The 25,525-nt window shown below is 37.6% G+C and overlaps 1 protein-coding gene across 1 annotated transcript in view; it reads left to right on the top strand.

The window, feature by feature from the left end:
- The first annotated feature begins 8,009 nt into the window (after positions 1–8,009).
- The window catches only part of LOC137026605 (eukaryotic translation initiation factor 2 subunit 2-like), a 36,228-nt gene continuing 18,712 nt past the window's right edge, over positions 8,010–25,525 (top strand). The window contains exons 1-6 of the mRNA XM_067394005.1: positions 8,010–8,181; positions 8,455–8,632; positions 8,842–8,942; positions 9,849–9,981; positions 10,930–11,024; positions 11,139–11,287. Coding sequence (XP_067250106.1) covers positions 8,167–8,181; positions 8,455–8,632; positions 8,842–8,942; positions 9,849–9,981; positions 10,930–11,024; positions 11,139–11,287 — 671 coding nt within the window. The 5' untranslated portion in view covers positions 8,010–8,166. The remainder of the gene's footprint in view (positions 8,182–8,454; positions 8,633–8,841; positions 8,943–9,848; positions 9,982–10,929; positions 11,025–11,138; positions 11,288–25,525) is intronic.

Here is a 25,525-nt window from a genome sequence, read left to right as displayed (position 1 = left end):
ATGAACTTTGATTCATCATGTGACTCTCATCACCACTGTGTTTGGTGACTGTCAGTGTATTATAAAGGTACAAAACAGATATTAGTACTTCATTAGGTTGGTAAATTAACATTATATCAGTTAATGAAATACGTTATTTTACCGTAAATTTAACAGATTTAAAATGTAAAATTCACATGTAACTCCGTAAGTATGTTTACGGTTAGATGTCATTTTTACAGTATTGTTCTGGTAACCACAGCTGCCGGTATTTTTCCGTAGAAACAACGGGATTTTTTTTACAGTGCAGTGACGGTTAGGTTTAGGGGCGGGGTTTGGGGTAGGTCATTCGTATGAATTCATACGAATTTGTCAACTCGTAAAATACATACGATTTAGCAAAAAACGTATGAATTAGTACGAGTGAGGTCGTATGAATTCATACGATTTAGCCACCTCGTAAAATACGTACGAATTGCCGTGATGGAAAATAATAATAATAATAATAATAATAATAATAATAATAGGCTAATAATAATAATAATAATAATAATAAAATAACAAGCCCAAAAATGCATATAAGTGGCCATGTTAACACTGCAAGTGCGCGCTTGGCTTGAAGCAGCTAAACAAATAAAACAGCAGAGACGAGCTCAACGGTCAAACATGTTTTTGTTTTTTTAAGCGCATGTTTACTTAGAAAAATAATGTAAAAGTGCTGCAATGGCATAAAAAACATTAAGGTTAGCACAACGAAATAAACAAATATATTACATGGTTATACACGCTCGTTTGAGATGTGTTGCATTAATTATTATTAGTAGGCCTAGACTTATTTATTTGTTCTCATGTGCTTGCATTCGATTTGTCTAATGCAATAAATTGAATTATTATATTTAAGCTTTAGTTATATTTTAGGTGATGTTGCTGGGTAAGTGAATTAAGAACAGTGCTCAGTCATAAAAAAAAAATAAATAATGTTGTGTGTGCGTGAGGCGCCGACGCGATCACTTACATTTTCTTATAAAAGCGGGAAAAAATTAAAATACTCAGACATTTATGGTCGCATTTATGTAACATTTCGAATCTGTGAAGGGTTAAATAGGCCTATTATTTCACAAGAAAGAAATGCCTGTAAAATAAAGAAAGCAAAAAGAATTTCCTTTCTGTGGACTTCTCAAAAATGAACCGAAACTCAAATAACTTACTTGTCGCAGTTTGTTCCTTTCATTTTGTTAATATGTTTATTATTTAGGTGAAATAAATTTCGCGCATAGGTTATTTATTCCTTTTATAGGATTTCTCCATTCAGAATGCTGCTGCCCGATGATGCTGATGATGAATCCTCATGTTCTGTTGTTTATTCTGCTATTTGTTCATGTAGGCTAAAACTAATTAAACCCCTGGGATTTTATTAATGGGTCACAGACACGTATTCATTGTAATTTCGTTTAATTCTAATTTTATTTTACCTTGTCGGTTAATGAAAAGATAATGATCTTGACGGTTGAAAGTCAGGGGAGGAAACGAAATGGCAAAGGCAACATTTAGTTTTCGTTTAGTTTAAGTTTTTTTTAACTAATATTTTTTTTTCTTATATTCAGGTTTATTTCGATTAGCATAAATGTTTAATATAGTTTTATTTTTTCTTAGTTAACTATAATAACCCTGCCTGGGAAAAACATCCACAACTGCAGTACAGTCAATTTTCCAGCTGTTTAAGCCATGAATATTTACAAATTCACGAACTATTTATTGCCGTTTGGGACACAATCTCAGGCCGGGAGTCTCAGACTCATCGAAGCCAAATACAGTTATTGATGCTCGGGAAGCTAACAGCAATTTCTTAACGATCAGCATTTCATCTGAAAGAGGTTCGCCTGAAAATGTTGTCCAATAGAGGGAGCCACAGGATAAGGAATATTTTAAGCTTATTTTCCTTATTTTTAAGCTTATCTGTTTCCATACTTATACTTTTGAACTATAACCATTAAATTTCTTTAACCATGTTCTGACAATATAATTTTACTGTACATTGACATATGAGAAATGCTTATCCCAAGAATAATTATTTTTATATGCTGTCTTAACTAATAGCCTATGACAGTTTGTTCTGCATGTGCATTTCTTTTTTCCGGTATATAGCTTACAATTGTCACGGATCCCTTGTCTCCCGGACTCCAAATCCCATGATCCTCACTTCCCTCGTCTTCTCCTCCTCATCACGGATTGCCTGCACCTGTTCCTGATTGTCAGCACACCCTTTATATTGGACTCACTCCCTTCACTCCTTGTCTGTTCTTTTATGTTATACTATGTGTTTGGAAGTTGTTTCTCTCCGTTGTGTTAATAAAAACCCATTTGATTGTGGAAGTCCGTATCAGCCTCATCTCTACAACAGCCAAACCGTAACAACAATATTATAATTTCTATTAATGATTAAAGTGTTTGATAATAGGCCATAGCTTGCACTCTGAATTAATCTTTTAATTTCGAATTCGGTCTTTTAATTTAACTGTCTTTAATGCATCATGCATTTTTTTTTTTTTTTTTATAAAGGATTTCTATGGGGGACAAAACTCTGTAACAATATGTTTTACTTGGATAATTCTGTCATTATCTTAGCAGTAGTGTTTATGACAGGAGAAATGTGTTGATTAGTTGTCTCTGGTTGTCATTTTAGGACATTAAGCCCAGGCTTTTTCAAGTTAAGCAATAGCACATCTTTTAATGTCAGTTAATTGGCTAATAGTGTACGTTAGGTCATGTTTTCGTCAACATATTTAAACAAAATTAGGAATGGAGAAATATTCAGCGATTTTGAGGTGCATTAAATGTGTTTTCTTTTTGCTCAGAACAAAGCAAAAACACTAATTTACAGAACTTCAGACAATTTACAAAATAACAACTGCCAAAACTTACTGCAGACGTCACGTAGCTTCTCACGTAGCTTCTCACACGTATGGCGAGCCGTTTTAACATTTAACAGCTAGACTGGATATGTGTCGCGGATATCTGCATTTCAGGTTTGCCTCGTCGAAAAGAACATTTCGGATATCCGCAACTGCATTCTTCCTATCCATAATTGTCATTTCAGATATCCACAAAGACATTCTTCCTAGGACAAATTTTGCCATTCATTTGTATGGGGTTTATCATTACAGATATCTACAATTCAGTTGCAGATATCCACTATGTGAATTACGGATATCTGTAATTGAACTGTAGATATCTGTGATCCAGTTTGAGATATCTACAATTTGATTCTGACTAGTCACAACTCCAGTTCAAGATATCTTTAATTCAACTCAATTCAAGATATCTACATGTTCCTTTTCAGATATCTCAAATTAAGTTTTGACTAGGCGAAATGACGTTGTAGATATATGTAACCGGAATTACGACTAGTCAAAATGGCGTTGTAGATATCTCAAACTGGAGTTAGGGATAGTCATAATTTAATTGTAGATATCTGTTATCAAGTTATGGATATCTTGAAATTAATTTTGATTAGAGATATCTGAAATTTGAGATATCTGTAACTTTCATTCCGCCTAGTCAAAATGTAATTGCAGATATCTCGAATTAGAGTTTTGACTAGGCGAAATGACGTTGCAGATATCTTTATGCAAATCAGGCCGGCACTTTTAGGCGGGAGCAGAGCGTGTTGTTGTTCTAATCATTCAAATCACGCCTGTTAACTCGTAATTAGCACTGATTGGCACCATGCCATAATCACTAGTAATAATGACGTTTGAGATATCTTTAACCTTCATTCTGCCTAGGCAAAACTGAATTACGGATATCTGCAATTGTCATTTAAAGGTGCCCTAGATTGTTTTTTTACAAGATGTAATATAAGTCCTAGGTGTCCCCTGAATGTGTCTGTGAAGTTTCAGCTCAAAATACCCCATAGATTTTTTTAAATTAATTTTTTTAACTGCCTATTTTGGGGCATCATTAACTATGCACTGATTTTTTCAGCACGGCCCCTTTAAGAGATGCGCTTCCTCTGCCACACGAGCTGTCGACTATATTACAGCGCATTTACAAAGTTCACACAGCTAATATAACCCTCAAATGGATCTTTACAAGATGTTCGTCATGCATGCTGTATGCATGCTTCGAATTATGTGAGTAAAGTATTTATTTAGATGGTTACGTTTGATTCTGTGTGAGTTTGAGGCTATATGCTCTGTGGCTAAAGCTAACATTACACACTGTTGGAGAGATTTATAAAGAATGAAGTTGTGTTTATGCATTATACAGACTGCAAGTGTTTAAAAATGAAAATAGCGACGGCTCTTGTCTCCGTAAATACAGTAAGAAACGATGGTAACTTTAACCACATTTAACAGTACATTAGCAACATGCTAATGAAACATTTAGAAAGACAATTTACAAATATCACTAAAAATATCATGATATCATGGATCATGTCAGTTATTATTGCTCCATCTGCCATTTTTCGCTGTTGTTCTTGCTTGCTTACCTTGTCTGTGCACAGATCCAGCCATTAAAGGTGCCCTCGAATCAGAATTTGAATTTACCTCGGCATAGTTGAATAACAAGAGTTCAGTACATGGAAATGACATACATTGAGTTTCAAACCCCATTGTTTCCTCCTTCTTATGTAAATCTCATTTGTTTAAAAGACTTCCGGAAAACACTCGGATCTCAACATAACACCGACTGTTACGTAACATTAATATGTATGACCCCAATATTTGCATAATGCCAGCCCATTCGACGCATTAGACAAGGAAAGGCAGTATTAACGGCTGGATCTGTGCACAGACAAGGTAAGCAAGCAAGAACAACAGCGAAAAATGGCAGATGGAGCAATAATAACTGACATGATCCATGATATCATGATATTTTTAGTGATATTTGTAAATTGTCTTTCTAAATGTTTCATTAGCATGTTGCTAATGTACTGTTAAATGTGGTTAAAGTTACCATCGTTTCTTACTGTATTTACGGAGACAAGAGCTGTCGCTATTTTCATTTTTAAACACTTGCAGTCTGTATAATGCATAAACACAACTTCATTCTTTATAAATCTCTCCAACAGTGTAATGTTAGCTTTAGCCACAGAGCATATAGCCTCATACTCACACAGAATCAAACGTAACCATCTAAATAAATACTTTACTCACATAATTCGAAGCATGCATACAGCATGCATGACGAACATCTTGTAAAGATCCATTTGAGGGTTATATTAGCTGTGTAAACTTTGTAAATGCGCTGTAATATAGTCGACAGCTCGTGTGGCAGAGGAAGCGCATCTCTTAAAGGGGCCGTGCTGAAAAAATCAGTGCATAGTTAATGATGCCCCAAAATAGGCAGTTAAAAAAATTAATTTAAAAAAATCTATGGGGTATTTTGAGCTGAAACTTCACAGACACATTCAGGGGACACCTAGGACTTATATTACATCTTGTAAAAAAACAATCTAGGGCACCTTTAATACTGCCTTTCCTTGTCTAATGCGTCGAATGGGCTGGCATTATGCAAATATTGGGGTCATACATATTAATGATCCCGACTGTTACGTAACAGTCGGTGTTATGTTGAGATCCGAGTGTTTTCCGGAAGTCTTTTAAACAAATGAGATTTACATAAGGAGGAGGAAACAATGGGGTTTGAAACTCAATGTATGTCTTTTCCATGTACTGAACTCTTGTTATTCAACTATGCCGAGGTAAATTCAAATTCTGATTCGAGGGCACCTTTAAGATGTGTGACGAGTTGAATGTCGTTTTCAATGACGTCATTGCAGATATCTGTAATTCAGTTTTGCCTAGTCAAAACTGAATTACAGATATCTCTATCTGTCGTTTCGACTAGTCACAATTACGTTACAGATATCTCGAATGACAATTCTGACTATCCAAAATGTAATTACGACTAGTCAGAAAAACGTCGGTGATATCTACAACGTTAATTCCGGATAGTCAAACTTAACTTTTAAATGTTAAAACGGCTTTCCATATGCGCTGACCAAAAGCACGATGGGAAACGACTTGCTGACGACACAGCTTAAAGCTTATTGGTTTAAACAACCGTGATGTATTGATCTGATTTAAAATGTTTGATTTTAAAACTCTAATATCATGTTTTTATGTGTAAAAAATAATGTGTGAATATTCCTAAACTCTCTAACACAGTGATCTCTCTATGGGTTATGCGAACGTTGTCATTTATAAAAAAAATATATAAAAACATGTCTATAATTAAAGTAAAAATGATTGATACACACATCTTTCGAATGGAAATAAATAACAAGTAGCCTACTTTGGGTGTATTGTTCATTATGTTTATTTTCATATAAAAGCAACAGAACTTAAATTACATCCAGTTTATCAGCAACACAGCGCACGAGTGTGATTCCCGCGATATCCGCCTTTGATCTCGTAGGTTCTGATCCACTACGAGAACAGAGAACTGTTCGTCTTGCCTGCACTTTTTTCACTCCTCCCCTAACTGCAGCCGCCTACTCTCGGCTGAACTTCAGGCGAGGCTAGGCGCATCTCAAACAAGCCTATACTTATTCGCTCGCCTACTGCTTTTCCCCTTTTATATAGTAGGTAAGTAGGCGCACGGCCGAATCTCACGAGAATTATTACGTCACCTAGGTAATTTTCGCCTACTCTTTTTGCTTCTGACATACTTAATCGCTCGCCTACTGCTTTTCCCCTACTAAATAGTAGAGAAGTAGGCGGTTTCGGACGCAGCCTATACTCTTTGCGCAGGGCTGCGTTCCAGTCCAGTTTTAGACACACACTCGCAAACTTCCCTAAACACTTCCCCTCCGGGGAATCCCTGCCGCCATTTTGAAGTGCGTTCCACTTCGCGAAGTGGACGAGGGAAGTTTATGGACAGACCCTCGCTCCCTCGATTTTGACTCGATTTTATGTACACTTCAGGCAGCTTCATAACCCACAATGCAACACGATTATGACATCACCGCATATCACGTTTAATTTACTCCACCACAAACAACTCTATGATATTTTAATTATTTTTTAAAACATTTAAAACACACATATATACATATAGAATGCTGTATTAAACAATTTTTAAGGGGACAAAATAAATAATAAATCAGCTCCAATTCCAAGTGATGAAGGGCTTAGGACGTTCCAGTTCAGCCCATTGCAAGGTTCCGCCAGAAGTGGGCACTCGTGCAACGTAAGCAATGACGTACATCCGAGTCAACGAGACCGAGTGAAGTTAGCGAGGGAAGGGCATTTAAAAACTGAACTGGAACGCAGCCTAATGCTGCGTTCCAATTCGCCTACTTATACTACGCCCTAAAAGTATGTACTCTTTCTGTGAACAAAAAGTACTTACTTTTGAGTGTGTAGTAAAAGAGTAGACAAGCTTTGGGACATACTAACACGTCATACAATCGCGTCTTTTCTCTCTGTCGCATCCCGTCACCGTAAACTGGCCTGTCAATCACCTTACTTCCTCCACATTTCATTTAGCTAATTTCCTACCGTATCGGAGTGAAATGCAGCACGTTGATCTGCAGTCGCGGGTCTTTCATGTGGAGAACTCTCCTCATATTAATGCATAATGATGCATTTAAAAGTTAATGGCCATTATCGGATCTTCATAAAAGTCCACATTGGTATTTGCAGATGAAAAATAACACGGGTAACATTACATATATATTTTCTATCAGGTTAAACTGATTATTAGTCACTCAAATCTCTCAGCGTCGATTGCATATATCCGCCATGTTTTGTAGTTTTTTAACACTTTTTACTCGTGTTTGTAGTTCTGAACTGAAACCTCGTCCAATGCGCAATGGGTTGTGGGCAATATTAGCCTCTATAGTGTGCACGGATCCACACTTCGAAAATCTACCGGAAATAGTAGACCATCCGGGGACTTTTGCCATACTCTTTTCAACATACTATGCTTTGGGACACACTTATTTTAATCTCACATACTATTTAGGGTGGATAGTATGGACATTGGAACGCAGGGCAGGTGTCATGGAAAGTCGCATAGTGTTGTCGTCGAGATGATGTAATCATTTGTCGTCGGAAGAACGCTTGCGCGCTAAGCTCGCTGCTTCTGCTGATGCAAGACAGTGGATGAGAGTAGTCACGTAAACCGTGTGAACAATATTTAACAGGACGAAAAATATTGATTTTTAATTCAGTCATCATGTCAGAAGACGAGGTATTGTTGTGGTCTATTTGTATATTTTGTTAATATTCACAGATGAGTGGAAAATTCAATCGTGTTGTGACTAGATTTAAATGCAGCCTCTAAGCTGCATTTGGTGTTTTTTTAAAACTACATTATTACGAATTATTTTTTGTTGTATAAAATGCAAAAACTAATAAAGAACACTCAACATTGCTTGAGCAGTAAAACAGGTGAGTATTATTTCCTTCAGGACAGTGAGGCATGCTTGACCAAATGAGCCTGGTGCCTTGTATGTGTCCTTAGATTTTATTCGACCCCACCACAACAAAGAAGAAAAAGAAGAAGAAGAAGCCCTTCATGCTTGACGAAGATGGAGATTGGCTTGGAGAGGAGGCCCAACAGGTTGAACAGAGAGAAGTTGAGCCTGAAGCAGGAGAGGAGCGAGAAATGGACCCTGAAGATGATGATGTCAAGACAAAGGGTGAGAGGATGCAAGTATGATCATCAGTGGTCATTTTATTCCCATAAACCATTAAGTGTTTTGCTTTTCTCTTTTACCATGACAGTGGATTTAGTCATGTTTCTCATCAAGTGTATTTAAACCAGAACCCTGCAGTGTGGAAGTGTTTGTCTATAATGTGGAATTTGAAATTGTACCTTTATGACACTGTTGTCCAATTATCTTCACAGAGCCTTTGGATGATTTAGATGATCTGAACTTCTTTAATCAGAAAAAGAAGAAAAAGAAACAAAAGAAGGTGTTTGAAAATGACATTGAAGAAGGTGTGAAGGTTAGTAGTTGTTTATAAGGAAATTGTCAGGGAATTGTTTTATAATTCATTCTGATAATCATTTGATATTGCACTTATTAGGGATTTTCACACTTGAAATAGTTATCCCTGGGTCATTCTAAACCCCGGGTAAATCGAATCCTGGGTTATCATTTCTCATAATTTATCTGGGGTTAACAATTAATCTTTATAGTAGTTATTCATAAACTTCAGTTAAACACTGTACATTCCTAATCCATAGGTTAACATTCTTATTTGCATATGCAGTGTCAGTGTCATAAATTGGATGAATGCAGCATGCACACCTTGCATTGCGCATCCTCGTTATAGGAAAAGGAAAGAATGAAACGATCTCTTCTTCACTCCAATTGTCATGTTTTCTGTCACTATTTGAAAATTTTCCTCTCTTGCTGAAATATAGCCTTATTAGCCTACAGTTTATACAACATGCTGGGTTTCTGTGACTGTAAAATACACATGAATATGAGGCATGTGATTGGCTGTCTGTTGATTAGCATTTTGCCATAACAATCTAAGACCACTTTATTTCACACTACATGTTTGGCTCCGCAATGCAGGGTTAACACCACAAAAGCCCGTAGCCCCGGGTAAAACGTGATGCTAACCCCGCTTCTAAAACATGTGACGTGTTCCTTTAGCCTGGGTTAAAAGCAGGGTTTTAAGCGATGATAACCCCCTGGGAGCAGTCTGAAAATCCCTATTGTGTGCATTGTTTTTTTTTTTTTTTTTTTTTAAACTGGTTTATTGAAACGGACTGTCCAAAAGAACCAGTTTGCGGAAACAGAATTGGACTTACCATCACCAATGTATGTCCGTTAAGCGTATTTTTTTTGTATTTGATAGTTCTTCTAATGGCTGTTGACTCTTCATTTTATTGGTGGCCAGGAGCTGAAAATTGAGGGAGACCAGCAGGAAATAATGGAGGAAGATGATTTGGGCTTGATGCTTCCAATTAAAAAAAAGAAGTCAAAAAAAGTGGAATTTGTTGAGGAGAGAGACACTGTGGAAACAGATGATGGTATGAACATACACTTCATTTAATTTGAATGTGCTGCATAATTAGTTAATAGTTACAGAAAAATATTGTGTTAGCTATTCAGCTATTCATAGTTAGTTATTCAGTTAGCATGAACTGCCATCTACAAGAAAAATTTACTTTAAATTCACATCAGCCTCAAAACTAGTTTTTACAATTTTTTTTTTATTTTTTTATCTCAGCTCAGTTACATTTGACTTTTTTTTATAATGTCAGGTTTAAGTTTCATAAGTTTGATATACAGTGCAGCTTGCTCTATATAGGAATTAGTCAGGCTACTCTTTCTAGGCTACAAGTGGTACAGAATGCAGCTGCTAGGCTGCTGACTGGTGTCAAGAAACATGAGCATGTTACACCTACCCTAATTTTATTACACTGGTTGCAGGTATGCTACAGAATTGATTTTAAAGTTCTTTTAACTGAGACTAAATGGCTTAGCACCATCTTATCTCACTGATCTCTTGTCAGATCATTGCTAGGGGAGGTCTCAAACCAAGGACTATTAGTGGTTCCAAGGACAAAATGAAAACTTAGAGGTGACTGGGCATTTGCAGCAGCAGCGCCAAAACTGTGGAACAGTCTGCCTGTTACTATTAGAACTGCTACAGTTGTAGATAATTTTAAATCAAAACTTAACTTAAATCTTATTTGTTTTCCATTACATAGCTTTTAATCAATGATGCAGTGCATATTCTGGTTATTGTTTGTTGTGTGTCAATCTGTATTGAGTTCTATATTATGCTATATATAAATAAAGTGACATTTATGTCAGAAAAAAATATTTTTTTTTCCCTCTTAAGGCTTTTAATGCACTACATGATGTACTGTTACAAATTATGAATTTAATATCTGCTTATCTTTAAATTTATGACAGATTTTCTTATTTAATTAAATATTTGATCTGAATTTTTTACTTGTATTTTACTACAGTCATCGAGGATGATAAAAGCACAGAAGGCATCACATTCAGTTCACAATCGGGCCCAGCATGGGCAGGTTCAGAGAGAGATTACACGTATGATGAGGTATGATGATGAGTACTTTCTCTCTTCTTCTATCTCACACATCACTCTACCCAGTGCTTGTGATGTAGTTTTCCTTAAGTTTATTACATTATTTACTTGTCTGCTTCTTTACAGTTGTTAAGCCGGGTGTTTAACATCATGAGGGAGAAAAACCCTGATATGGTTGCAGGGGAAAAGAGGAAGTTTGTGATGAAGCCGCCTCAAGTGGTCCGAGTTGGGACCAAGAAAACATCTTTTGTGAACTTCACTGACATCTGCAAACTGTGAGTGCAAACGTTTAGCATGTCTGCTGAATCTGGTTTCCAGAGAAAAATAGGAATGCTTATGGTCTTGTAAAAAAAAAAAAAAAAAAAAAGTTATATTAATCCATCTATTCACGTTAACAGCGCAAGTAGTTAACGCATTAGTTAACGCATTAGTTAACGCATTAGTTAACGCATTAGTTAACGCATTAGTTAACGCATTAGTTAACGCATTAGTTAACGCATTAGTTAACAGCATTAGTTAATCTTTGTTAACAGTAACTCGCGCATATATTAATGCATCTATTCACATTGACAGCACAAGTAGTTAACATTAGATAATGCATTAGATAATGAACTAATCATGAACAATGCCTTAATGTTTAAAGGTTAACTTACTGTACATATTTACATTAGTTTATGTAGCAGTGGACACACTAAGGGTGAACATGTCTAACTCACCATCTTACCCTAAAGGTAAAAATGCCATTGTGTACCTTATCAGCATTATTTATTAATAAGGCATTGATTTGGGCTGTAAAAATAATTCAGAATTGGAAACCATTTGAACATTAACGGATATGTTGTTCATGTTTATATGCACTTTACTATCATTACTTACATTCAACAAAGCATTCATTAATGGAATTTGTGAACCTTATTGTAAAGTGGACACTTTTTCAACATTAACTGATGTGTTACTAACATTTGTAGACCCTTTATTAACATGACTTACCATTAACAAAGCATTCATTAATGGAATTTGCGAACCTTATTGTAGTGTACACTATTTCAACATTAACTGATGTGTTAATAAATGCTTTGTTAATGGTAAGTCATGTTAATAAAGGGTGTACAAATGTTAGTAACACATCAGTTAATGTTGAAATAGTGTACACTTTACAATAAGGTTCACAAATTCCATTAATAAAAGCATTGTTGAATGTACGTAATGATAGTAAAGTGCATATACACATGAACAACATACACTATATTGCCAAAAGTTTTGGGACATCTGCCTTTACATGCACATGAACTTTAATGACATCCCATTCTTAAAGGATTAGTCCACTTTTAAATAAAATTTTCCTGATAATTTACTCACCCCCATGTCATCCAAGATGTTGATGTTTTTCTTTCGTCAGTCGAAAAGAAATTAAGGTTTTTGATGAAAACATTCCAGGATTATTCTCCTTATAGTGGACTTCAATGGCCTCCAGACGGTTGAAAGTCAAAATTACAGTTTCAGTGCAGCTTCAAAGGGCTTTAAACGATACCAGACGAGGAATAAGGGTCTTATCTAGTGAAACGATCGGTCATTTTCTTAAAAAATACAACTACATATGCTTTATAAACACAAATTAACGGCTTGTACGTGCTTCTGCTTTCCGTATTCTCCAAAACGCTTACGCTGTATGTCCTACGCCTTCTAGGGGTGTGACGAGACAGGTATCTCACGAGACGAGACTCGAGATTGAGTTCACGAGACGAGACAAGACAAGATTTTTACACACTATTTTTAAGAAATCCTCAATGGCGAAATACATGACTAGAAAAAATATTCTGCAGGTGTATTTGAAATGTTTTAACTAATCATCTTGTAATGAATGTCATTTTAGTTCTACTTTCTGAGTATGAATTATCATATGCAGTTAAAGACAACAATACTCAAGTACTGTAAATGATTTTGCCACTAACTCAACTGACTGACTTCTCTTCTGTATTTCAGTCTCTTCAGTCCTTACTGTACATGATTTATGAGCTTCAACTTTTGACCTCCTAACTGAACTCCTTTCCACTGATCATAGAAATAAAACAGTATAAATGAAAATGTTAACACTTTACAATAAGGTCTCATTTATGAACATTAATTAACCAACATCAACTAACAATGAGCAATATATTTGCTACAGTATTTATTAATCTTAGTTTATGTCAGTTAATAAAAATAGTCATTCATTGTTAGTTCATGATAGTTCACAGTGCATTAACTAATGTTAACAAATGAAACCTTATTGTTTGTGCTTAATAAGATTAAGAGAAAACTCTTATTCATTTTTATGGTAACACTTTACAATAAGTGCAACCATAATCACACACTCTCAATATTCAAAGTGCAAATAAGACCAAATTTTTCTTTGATACAGAGCTAAGAGATGGTTACAACTACACTGCCCAGCCTAAAATAGCTTTCATATTGAGAGATATTTGCCTTCATCAGGGAGCCGCTTTCAAAATGCGGGTATTGAAATTGCGTTTGAACACGCGCGCGCGCGTTTACTTTCACTTTCACAATCGCGCGTAACTCTGTAAATATGGAGCGGCGGCGGCCGTTATCCAACTGAATTAAATGTTTTTTATTTAAATACAAAGCAAAACGACAGTGGAGGCGTAATGTAAACATAGCTGTGGCATATTATTTCCTAATCATCCTCCTAACACTGTCATGGCAATATCACGAGACTACTTTTCGCCTCGACGAGAAATCTCGTCACATTTTAGTCTCGCGAGATCTCGTCACACCCCTAACGCCTTCCCTATTCTACTTACGGAAAAAAACTAAACTGGCGCCGCATTCGTTCCGACATTTCACGGCCCAAAAACGGAATCCGACGGCTTGGGCGAAGGTTAACACGTGTATGCCTTTTCAGCGCCTCTGTGAAGTTCACTTAATTTCACTCGTTTAATCTGACTCCAATTTCAAATGATTATTACTCTTAGGTTGTGTTTCCAATTAGAAATTAATCATTTGTTATGTATTATTTTAGATATTTGATTATTCTGGGTATCTCATATTTTCAATTATTCGTTTATTACTGACCCATATCACTTAGTAAAGTAACTTTGGCTGGTTGAGTGCCTTTCACGATCACAAACTCGGCAGTTCTGATCCTAGTCAGAGGGTGCAGAGTTTAGTAATGCATTTGAGTCGAACCGCCACATGCTTGTTCATACAAAAACACAGTTTTCTTAGTCCCGATACTGCAACTTGCTAAGCCAGTTGATAGACAAAAATCAAAAAGTCCCATGATGTGCCCACATGCTCCTTTCATGGGCCTTTAGTTTTAATCTATCCTGACGCAGATTTGCGGAAATATGGACTCCAATAATCTACTGGTCATAATGATTTCAGAAGAATCCAGAGTAAATCAAATATAACATTTTATTTTGTCAAGTAAAATGTATCATGCCAATTACATAGTTGGATCATTTGAAGCCAATTCAGAAATAATAAATGCATAACATCAATTACTCAAAGAAATGCATACACAGTGATGTGTGAATGTCTTCAGACATTCGACCGTCTCTGCATGGGGGCCTCTGGCTACAGAAAATCTCGCCTGACTGCTTTGCACAATATACAGACCAGAACAAAAGGGTTGTAAATATTTATTACACCAACACCTGTTTTGGGGGAGAGGAGTGGGTGTTTCAACACCCAAAAGGAGGACAGAATTCTCCTTAGTTTTCAATCTTCTGCATAATACTAGTGACTCATGTGAAATTGAGACCATTTTACCAATCGCACTGAGACATTTAAAATGATACCAAACATGAAAGAATTACACAAGTTATATTATACATAGATTGCATCCTGTTGCATCCTGCAGATGTTGTGAGGGCAGTTAAGGGCAAGGCATTTTCCTTTGCTACTTCTTTGAGATCTCTCCAGATGAGTTTTATTGCTTTATTGCAGGGCACTTGATCTCAGTTTTTGTCTGAGCAGGAAAATCAAGTCTTACACACGAATGGACTTATTGCACAGGTGGCAACCTATCACAGTACCACGCTTGAATTCACTGAGCTCCTGAGAGCAACCCATTCTTTCACAAATGTTTGTAGAAGCAGACTGCATGGCTAGGTGCTAGATTTTATACACCTGTGGCCATGGAAGTGATTGAAACGCCTGAATTTAATGATTTGGATGGGTGTCCCAATACTTTTGGCAATATAGTGGCTGCATCCGAAAACCTAGGTAGCTGTCTTGCTGCCTCACTGCCTTTATAAGAGAATGACTTGTATGGCTGCACTTGTGCATGAAGGCACGTCACGATTTCGGACAGACTTCTGAGGCAAACTAGCGCAAGCTTTGGTGAGAACTAAACAAATATTTAATTACTACAGTAGTAACTTCTCGATAGAAATGATATCAAAATTTAAATATGTTGGTCAAAATTGTACATTTATACACAAACTGAGCAGCAAACGCAACTTTTGGACGCCATCTTTTTCTAGTACAGCTGTCACAGAATGGAAAGCACAGGATTGTGGGATATCAAAGGCAGCGAAGGATGCATCTATGCTTCCTTCAAAAATCGATCAGATGAAGGTATCTCATGAGACAGGAAGTGAAGCTAACATTGGATTCGGACATGCCTTTATGCCTTCCTACCTTGAAATGTGTCCTCAGAAGGCAGCATTTTCCAGTTTTCGGATGCAGCCAGTGTATCTGTTAATGTTCAGATGGTTTCCACTTCTGAATTGTTTACAGCCCAAATCAATGCCTTATTAATAAATAATGCTGATAAGGTACACAATGGCATTTTTACCTTTAGGGTTCTCTTGGTGAGTTAGAAATGTTCACCCTTAGTGTGTCAACTGCTACATAAACTAATGTAAATATGTATAGTAAGTTAACCTTAAAACATGAAGGCTATTTACAGGCATTGTTCATGATTAGTTCATGTTAACTACTTGCGCTGTTAACGTTAATAGATGCATTTATGGAAGGATATTCTGGACCATTTTCAAAAGAAATCTTGCATTACCTTTTGCGCTTTCGCTGTCGCAAATGCACAATGACTGCCAAATTTCAAATGGAAAAGCAAAGTCCATTTGCATCTGTTTTTCCCATGTCTTTCGAGTTATGAGCCCGTCATATTTAAACAGCAATCTCAATTACTGCTTTTTCATTTTCTCTGCATCGCGTATATAGCCTGCCAAAACTTAAATGTAATCGCAATTCATTTAGCATTTGAATTTCCAATACCTTACACGGAAACCTGTCAATCAGTGTCAGAGGTGGGACTACACTATGGGGCGTGTTTGTGTGGTAAGTGACGTCACTCGCAGTCGAATGTCAAGAGGGTAAATGTCATGCCGATGTGTACTCTATACAAAAAGTTGTATATCATAAATGTCATCTCTGTACTGTTTGCAGTCATAATAATAATAATAATAAAGAAATGTCATGCCGAATGCTTTAAACAATGTAGGTAATCTGTGAAATTGTGGAGGAATTTATGATGTTCGTGCAGCAAGTTGACGAAAGACTAGAAGAAGACTAGAACAGCGTGGATTAAGGTACATACAATTTTCATAAATGTGTGTGTGCTTTATGGCGATAAAAAGCATTTGGAATGTATGGCACTGTACATATAATGAATATTAATACATACTAGTGTTGTCACGATACCAAAATTTTGACTTCGATATAGGGCTGTCACGATATTGGATTTTTCACACCACGGTTATTGTGGCCAAAAAATATCACGGTATCGATATATCGCGATATTTATAGAATCCTTGAGGGGAAAATTTATCAGTCTAAATAATTTTTACTTTATTTAGTTTTTCTCTTTCAGGGTTGCTGCACATTTTTTAAAGTCAAATGTCTTAATGAGTGAGTGAGTCAAATGATTTGTTCAAATGACTGATTCATTCAGGAACAAAGCTCGGATTCATTCGTTCTAAACGCGGATTCAGTCAGAATAACAAAAACATTTCTGTTGCACAGGGCTTTGTTCTGCTGTTCATAATTTTGAAATTTTCGTTGGCGAAATAAAGAAAAAAAAATACAATATTAACAATACTGTGTCTAAAATGTAACAAGTTGAAGGAACATTGCATTTGTGCTGATTTGGGGAAAACGGCACTTTTGCTCGTGTTATATTCTAAAACAACTACATCTTATAATATGATATAATGACAAAAAATTGTCGGGGCAAAAAATGCCCGTGTATCTTGAATTTTGAGGGCAAAAAAACTGCATGCATATCTACATCATGCTGAGTAAGACGAATAAAGAAAATGCGGTACTTAAAATAATCACCCTTTATTTAAATACGTGAACACAGAAATCGCTGTTAACAGGTAAATATAACATTTCCCATTCCATGACTAGTAAAATAATCGCAACTTACTCTCTGTAAAATGGAGTAATCTGCAGGGTGATGGACACGGAGGTGGGTAAGAGGTTGATGGTGTTGCCACCCTTCGCACTGACTGTAGCTAGGCAAATCCTGCGGTTTGGGCTGTCTAAGGAGCCGAAAAACTCCCATACTGTCAAGCCTATTTACTTTTTTCGGGTGTGTGAACATGGCTATTGTAGTTATTCAATGGTAACCACAAATTAACCATGGTTTTCTACAAAAACCATACTTTAACTTAGGTATTTGTGTAGTTATACAATACACACACAAAAAACGATATAAACCATGGGTAATTTTCATAAGGGTTGTTTTTAAAGGATTGCTTTTATTATTGCCTTAAACAAAAATATATATCATCTGACAATCTGTGGTATTAATATTCGTTATATATTATGTACAGTGTCATGCATTCCAGATGCTTTTTTATCTCCATAAAGCACACATTAGTGAAAATTGTATGTACCTTAATACATGCTGTTATAGTCTTCTACTAGGGCTGGGCGATATAGCGCATGCGATTGTCACGCGCATTTCATCAGTAAAGCCGGTTCCCTGATTACCGCTAAATCGTCATCACCTGCTTTCAAATGGAGCGGCATTTAATAGACAGAGCCGTAGTTAACTGACAAGCTGCGCAATATCGCGTTCATTATCGAAGGCGATTCATCTGCGATAATGAATGCGATATTGCGTAGCTTGTCATTGAACTACGGTTCTGTCTATTAAATGGATACTCAGATACTCCTAGCAGGCACACAAGCTGGACACATTAGTAACCACATACAACGTAGTAGGCTACTTAATCGTCTCTGGTGGTATGTCCATCAAAGGATGTCCTGGTCTTTTAGTTGTTCTGTCCCTCATAAAAAGCATGACTTCTGAGTAAGAGGAAATCTGTGGAGTATGAACTGTTGTCAACTTGCTACGCGAGCATCATAAGTTCCTCCACAATTTCTGTGTCTACACCAACCAGAACTGGTGTATGCAATTGGCTGATCACATCTCCGCCGTGGAAAACTCCAAACCGGACTCTGCAATCCTGGTGTTAGGAGATTTTAACCACGTCATTATGAAGAAAGCTCTTCCCAGATACAAGCCCCAGATTCATATTCCCAACAGGCTGGATAAAACACTGGACCAGTGTTACTCCTCCATTCTGGAGGTGTATCAAGCTCTAATCAGAGCTCCAATTGGTGAGTCTGATCATAACACTATTTTTCTCGTCCCTAAATACCAAAGACAAAGACAAATTCCTATCAACTGTATTGCTGAAATGGCAAAATAAACTTGACCTTGACCTTGACCTTACCTCCATTGTTCAAAGCATTCAGCATGACATTTCTTTCTTTCTTTTTTTTAATCAGGTTTATAAACAAGTACACAAAATATAACCCTATTTGACAACAAAATCCCAAAACAAAAAGTAAAATAAAGAACAAACAAAAAATAAACATAAAAAATATATAAATATAAATTACATTATATAAAGTAAAAGTGTCCCAAAAGGCACTTTTTAACAGCCAGGCAAAAGGTCATAGAGCATACTGTTAACTGTACATTATAGGAAACATAGAACCAAAATTATAAGATGCACTCAATGATATCTGTTTTAAGGCTTTAACATTGCTGGAGTTAGATATTGTATCCAAGTAATACTTCAAATCTTTACAAAATATAATAAATAGGGGCTTTACAGACAGACAAAAAATGTGCACTCATGTAAAATAGCTTGTAAAATAAATAATTTATTAGAAAATATTTGTCCTTTAGATTCTTATCAACATGATTAAAACCAAACAAAACATCCTTGTTACAACAAAGAAAAATTGTCTAAGAGAGAAGCAGATTTTTTTCCAATTGGCATGACATTTACCCTCTTGACCAGTGGTTCTCAAACTTTTTAGAGTGGAGTACCCCCTGAAGCATTTAAAATCTTTCTGCGTACCCCCTCTCTTCCACTTAGACTGCACCTTTTCCATTAAGGGACAGTAGTTGACCCGTTAAACATTAAAATCAAGAACTCACAGGGTTTTTGTATTGAGTTTTAGTCTTAAATCGATCTCTATGCACAGCCTGTGTTTATAGGCCATTTGTTCATGTTAGTAAGTGCTAAATCCCCACTTTTACAAAGTGTAATCAAGCGCGTTCTCTTTCATCATCTCGTGTTTGAGATCCACCTATGGGAAGGGCATCCGTACCTGACCTCTGCAGAAGCATCCAATTGCACCAACTCTGGCTAGACAGACAGAAGCGTGTAGCCAATGCCAGGTAAAGCCCCACCCCCTTACCTGAGAGCATATAAGGCCCATACGTGCAGCTATTCTCCAGTTGTCATTCGCTTCTCGCGACCTCTGGTTTAATATTCTCACGGCTCATTGGATTATTTGTGAATGTTCGCATTTGTCTTCAGGAGGACGTATTACTCTGATCAGCCTCCGCCAGACGTGATCGTCTCGCACTCTATTATAGCTGTCATTCTGCAAGCCACCCACGCTGCACTTCTTTTTAGGCTGTCTGCCTCTCACTTTTTACCTCTGTCACGGTTACCAACCGTTTGGATTTTCTGACACATTTCTATGACACTCTCCAAATCTGTTGCTTCCCCCGGTGACTGCCTTTCGCGTTCCTGCCTGGCAGTGTGTGGCGCACTTATCGCCGCCAGGGATTCTCACCCATACTGCGTAGTCTGCATGGGCCTCAAACATGCGCAGAAAGCTCTGGAATTCCCGGAAAATTGTAGCCACTGCCTGGCACTTCCCAAGAAGCTCCGTCACCGCAGACGTAAGGTGGCCGCTACTCAAAGTTTGGATTTCGAGCAGTCTGACTCTGACGGGGGAAACGACAATGATGGCATGTGTCCAGGGAGCGCCAACTCGAGCGGCTGCTCACCTCAATATCGAATGGTCACCTGACACCTCAATCCTTCTCAAGGTGGGCTGCTCAACACTTCCAAGCCTGTTCTTCTTAGCAAAATGGACCGCTTCTCTGCATCCATCCATCAGGCTTCCTTCAAGGCTTCAGCTTTAGCAGTTAGAGCCTTAAACATTTCCTTGCTCCTCTCGGCTTACCAGGCCGAGCTTCTCGAGGACATGGGTCAGCAGTTGGAGAAAGGCCTGATGTACGGCCACGGGGGGCTTTGAGTCTGTGTTCACGGGCAGACAGCCCACTGAAAAGCCCATGCACTACTCATATATGTCAGATATCAATGTAGAGAGAGAGAGAGGGGTGCACAAAGCTGCACGATTAAACTTTAAAAGATCGCGTTCTCCATTTCATCACCCACATGATCTAATTCCTAAATGACAACGATTCACCCATGTATATTAAACCTTTGACAAAAATAAAATTGTGACATTCAAATCTGCGTTCGCGCTGCCGTTGATCTGAAGAGTTGTCATGTGTAGATATAAACAGCTTCACAAACAATCTTTTCAAACGCACAGTATCATTATTTCTGTGTGACAAATATTCCAATTATAACAGAAGTATACAAAAGTTTATTATTTAGATAGAAACGCTGATGTTACCGATCAAAATATAATAAATTACCTTCTGAAAGTAACTGGACTTCAAATAACGACTGTATCGATTGCATTGTTATGCCACTAGGTGGCAACAAATAACTGTTAAAAATGTGTATCACTGAATCATTCTTTCAGAAACAAGTCTTACAAAAAAATCAGAAACTTACCAAAAATTAGATGAGATGCTTGAACACACATGTAAGATCCAGACAGGTGAAACAATATTTTTGTAACACTTTACAATAGGGATGCTCGCATTGACCGTTTAACCGTTAACCGAAAGTAAGAATTTTAACCGATTAATACTATCAGTTAAACGATTTTTTTGTTTTTTTTGCTGCATGGTTAAAGAAAAATATGCTATATATATACATATATGCTTATTTGTTAACTCACCGGGCGTTTCACACGTGCCAGACATATTTCGCTAAGCAACAAGCAAAATGAAGCTAGCGAAAAGAAGTACTGACCATTTCCAAGCAATCGATCACAGCGTGCTAACGTTTTAGGACAGGTCGATGGTATATAATTCGTGGCCGAACGTTAGCGTTTGTCAATCAAGCAAAACCATCCATTCAGAAACCGAGAAATTTGACACTTTAAGGTAAGAGGCTGATCTCTCAGATTGACTCAAATTGGCTTGACTGAAGGATTTGTAGTTTATGGACTGTTTTGAGTTAAAAGCATTGATGGCATCAATAAAAGAGATATCTAAAAGCGAAACGAAAATTATTGCCTCGACCGGCGACACAGTGGGGAGGACGCACGAGAGGAGACCTGCGCGTTTAATTGGTATGTGTATGCTACTGTAATACTGCATAATACAAAGCTTATCAGTGGCATGCACTTTGATCACGAAAGTGAAAGTGCCTTTTGCGGTCGCATAGCGGTGCCCCCGCGTTCCCATTTCTCTCGATGTGAACCGTGAGCTCCAGTCCATTACAATTCAGGGCCATGGTATACTTCATTTCCCGCATTCCGCTTAGTCTCGTGCGCGAGCCTTTCAAAGAAATTCCTTTGCCCATGAGCGCGGAAAGACGCGTTCGGTATGCACACGTGCACCGTCCGTGGTCATAACAATAACAATCCTTGAGGTAGGCCTGCTATTTTTATTTGACGGAAAAAATGTCTAAAATACCGGTTGTTAAAAGCTTCAATGGATTCACCGTGTTTTTGTTTTGTCATCTTAATTTGTTAAACATTTAAGTGAAAAATATTTAGTGTAGGCCTATTTATTTTATGCCTTTTATTTAAATTATTTTTTTCTGCTGTCAGAAACGCTGCAGGTGCGTGACAATTTGATAATGTGAATCCAGGTTCTGTTGTTTATCTGTTCTATGCTGCTGTTTGCATGTTAAAATAAACCCGTGGAAGACACAGACACTCGTCAATTGTATTTTTTATTTAATGTCATATTATATAGGCTATACAATATTATAATCTTATCAGTTAACGGTTAATAATCGGATAACGAGCGTCGGTTGTCGGTCGAGAAATTTAACCGAAATGAGCATCCCTACTTTACAATAAGGTTAATTTATAAACCATGAGTAACAAAGATTAACAAATACATTAACAAATGTATTAATGTTAATAAAAATATAGCCGTTCATAGTTTGTTCATGTTACTTCACAGTGCATTAACTAATGTTAACAAATACAGCTCTTGATTTTAATAATGTACTAGTAAATGTTGAAATTAACATTAACAAAGATTAATAAATGCTGTAGAAATGCAGTTCGTTATTAGTTCATGTTAATGTAGTTAACTTATGTTAATTAATTAACCTTATTGTAAAGTGTTAGCGAATATGAAATTAACAGTCTGTTAAATTCATTTTACAAGAATAATAAACACAAAAAGGACTGTTTGAGCCAAGTATTGTGCATTTTTCCCTTACTAATATTTTTTTATTAGTTGTTTAATTATTTTAATGGAACCAGAACCGAAATCATTAGGCAGATCCGGAATCGGAACCAGAAAATTTCTTACGATTCCCTACCCTACTTACATCTCACAAGTTCAATAAAGGCTTTGGCCCCAGTGTTCGCCAACACACAAAATAAAAACCTCAAAATGTCTAACTAATCATATGAATTTGTTTAATAAGAGAGAACCTTTCTTTGCAGAGAGAGGAAATCTCTCTGAACCCCTGCATGTCGCCCCTAGTTTGTCCACTAGATAGTGCCATTGCTTCAAAAATGAGCCAGCCAGGCACACAGGAAGCCATCAGCGCCTCACCGGCTCGGGCAGGGACACTCGCGAGTTACAAGTCAGCGGACTGTTTCAGCTCCTGAGTGGGTTACGCGTACAATAACGCAGGGGTACAGACTGCAGTTTGTGATGAAACCCCCGCATTTCAATGACGTTCTCTCTTCACACACGAAGGAGAGCGCCGCTCACATTCTGAAAGAGGAAATCTCTTTCCTTCTAGACAAGGGAGCGATTCAGGTGGTGCCCCACAACCTGATCAATCTGGGATTTTATTCTCATTATTTCCTGGTCCCAAAGAAGGATGGATCTCTCCGTCCCATTCTGGACCTCCGTGTGTTAAACAAACATTTGAGGAAATACAATTTCAGAATGTTAACCCACGGCACTTTGGCCTGCGCCATAAAACAGAACGATTGGTTCACATTGGTCAATCTGAAAGATGCTTTTTTCCACATAAGCATTTATCTGCCACACAGGAAGTTTCTTTGTTTCTCCTATCAAGGCACATGTTACGAATTCACAGTTCTCCTCTTTGGGCTCGCTTTAAGTCCAAGGATTTCTGTCTGTGTGCGGAAGCGGTTTAGCTCCCCTGAGATTGTCAGGTCTGCGGATTTTGACATGCATAGACGATTGGCTCATAATAGATGAATCGAAAGAGAAAGTGCAGCAGGACACCCGCTGTGTGCTCACACACATCACATCTCTCGGATTCAGGGTGAATGTAAACAAGAACAATTTTACACTTAGTCAGAGTGTGATTTTCTGGGTTTGGAGCTGAACTCAGTCTCCATGCGAGCGCGTCTATCTCAAGAGTGCGTTCTCTGTTTAATGAACTGTCACAGTTCAGAGAGGGAGCGAAAATGCAATATCGCACATGTCTCAGACTGCAGGGTCTAATGGCCTCATCTATCCAGGTTTTGCCTCTGGGTCTTTTGAGAATGAGAGAGCGTTCATGAAATGGGATTTGTCACTGCATTTCAGCCTGTTATGCGATCTTTGCTGCTCTGTAACAGTGACACGCGCCTGCATGGTGGCTCTGCACCACTGGAGGAGCGTGGACTTTTACGCACTGGAAACCCTTTTGGGGACAGTCATGTTGCGGAAAGTCGTGATGACAGATGTGCCCTTAACAGGCTGGGGAGCCACCCAGGAGGGCAGAAAGTTGTACGGTTTGTGGCAGAGCAGACTTCGTTCAGCACACATAAATTATTTAGAGCTTATGATCATATGGAAAGCTCTAAATTATTTTTGGCCCTGCATGCAGGGACATCATGTGCTCGTACGCTACGACAATAAATTGGCGCCTCCATCCTCAGGTAGTGGGCTTGATATGGATGAGATTTGGACAGGCAATCGTAGATCTATTCGCCTCGTGCGAAAACAGCCATTGTCCTATGTTCTTCTCGACTAAAGGACGTGGACGCGCCCCTCAGGGCAGACGCACTGGCCCACCCATGGCCCAAAGTGCTGCTGTATGCTTTTCCTCCCCTGTGCCTGATAATTCCCACACTGGCCTGGGTGAGAGAGAAGGGCCTGTCTAGGGCTGTGACGGTAGGCATGACAACCGCGGCGCTGCGGTGGTGAAGTTGACACCGCGGTCGTAGAGTATCGCCAGCGGTAGTGTGACATTATTTATTTATTTTATTTATTTATTTATATATATATATATATATATATATATATATATACTCAGAGGTCGCGTTAATCGAAAATTTTCCGTCATTGATGGAATTTTTTTTAGAAGTGACGGAAAAACTCTGCAGCCCGCCACCCGTCCTTTTGACAGATTATGTAGCTTGTAACTGTAATTCCCACCCCTGTCCAGTAGGGTGGTGAGTGCGCTCCAGTGTGGCAGCAGAGTGCGAGTTCAGTCTCCAGAATAAAATGAAAACGATGCGCTTGATTACACAAAGACGAGCCCCCAGTTTAAGTCAGTTTTATAATAATAAAGTTACTTATGCATGCATGCTTAATTAAGTTTTGTTATTTTTCTTGCTGACTATAAGTTTATGATCAACGAATGGCTTTTCTGAGGTATAACGTTACGTGACATTGTTTGCAACACTGATTGAACTGACGTGATACAGATTTGGGTAAGCTACTGTATCTTTCAACATTTTTTTTATTTTAATTCATGTTTATTTCGTTCTGTGTAGTAAAGAGGAAAGGATGATCGCATTCACTCACAATCCGTTACAAGTGTTCAAGATGAAAACTGGGACGTGACGCAGTCTTTAACTTTCTTTTCATAATATAAATAAATGCATAGCTATTCCTATTTGCTTATCCTGTAAGTTCATGAACAAAAATGAAAATGTGGACGAAATCAGAAGCTATTAAATGTCTTGTAATTATTATTAAATTAAAT

The sequence above is a fragment of the Chanodichthys erythropterus genome, chromosome 9, assembly GCF_024489055.1.
Source record: "Chanodichthys erythropterus isolate Z2021 chromosome 9, ASM2448905v1, whole genome shotgun sequence".
Lineage (NCBI taxonomy): Eukaryota > Metazoa > Chordata > Actinopteri > Cypriniformes > Xenocyprididae > Chanodichthys > Chanodichthys erythropterus.
The sequence above is the reverse complement of the archived record's forward strand: the minus strand, read 5'-3'. Positions and strand labels throughout refer to the sequence as shown.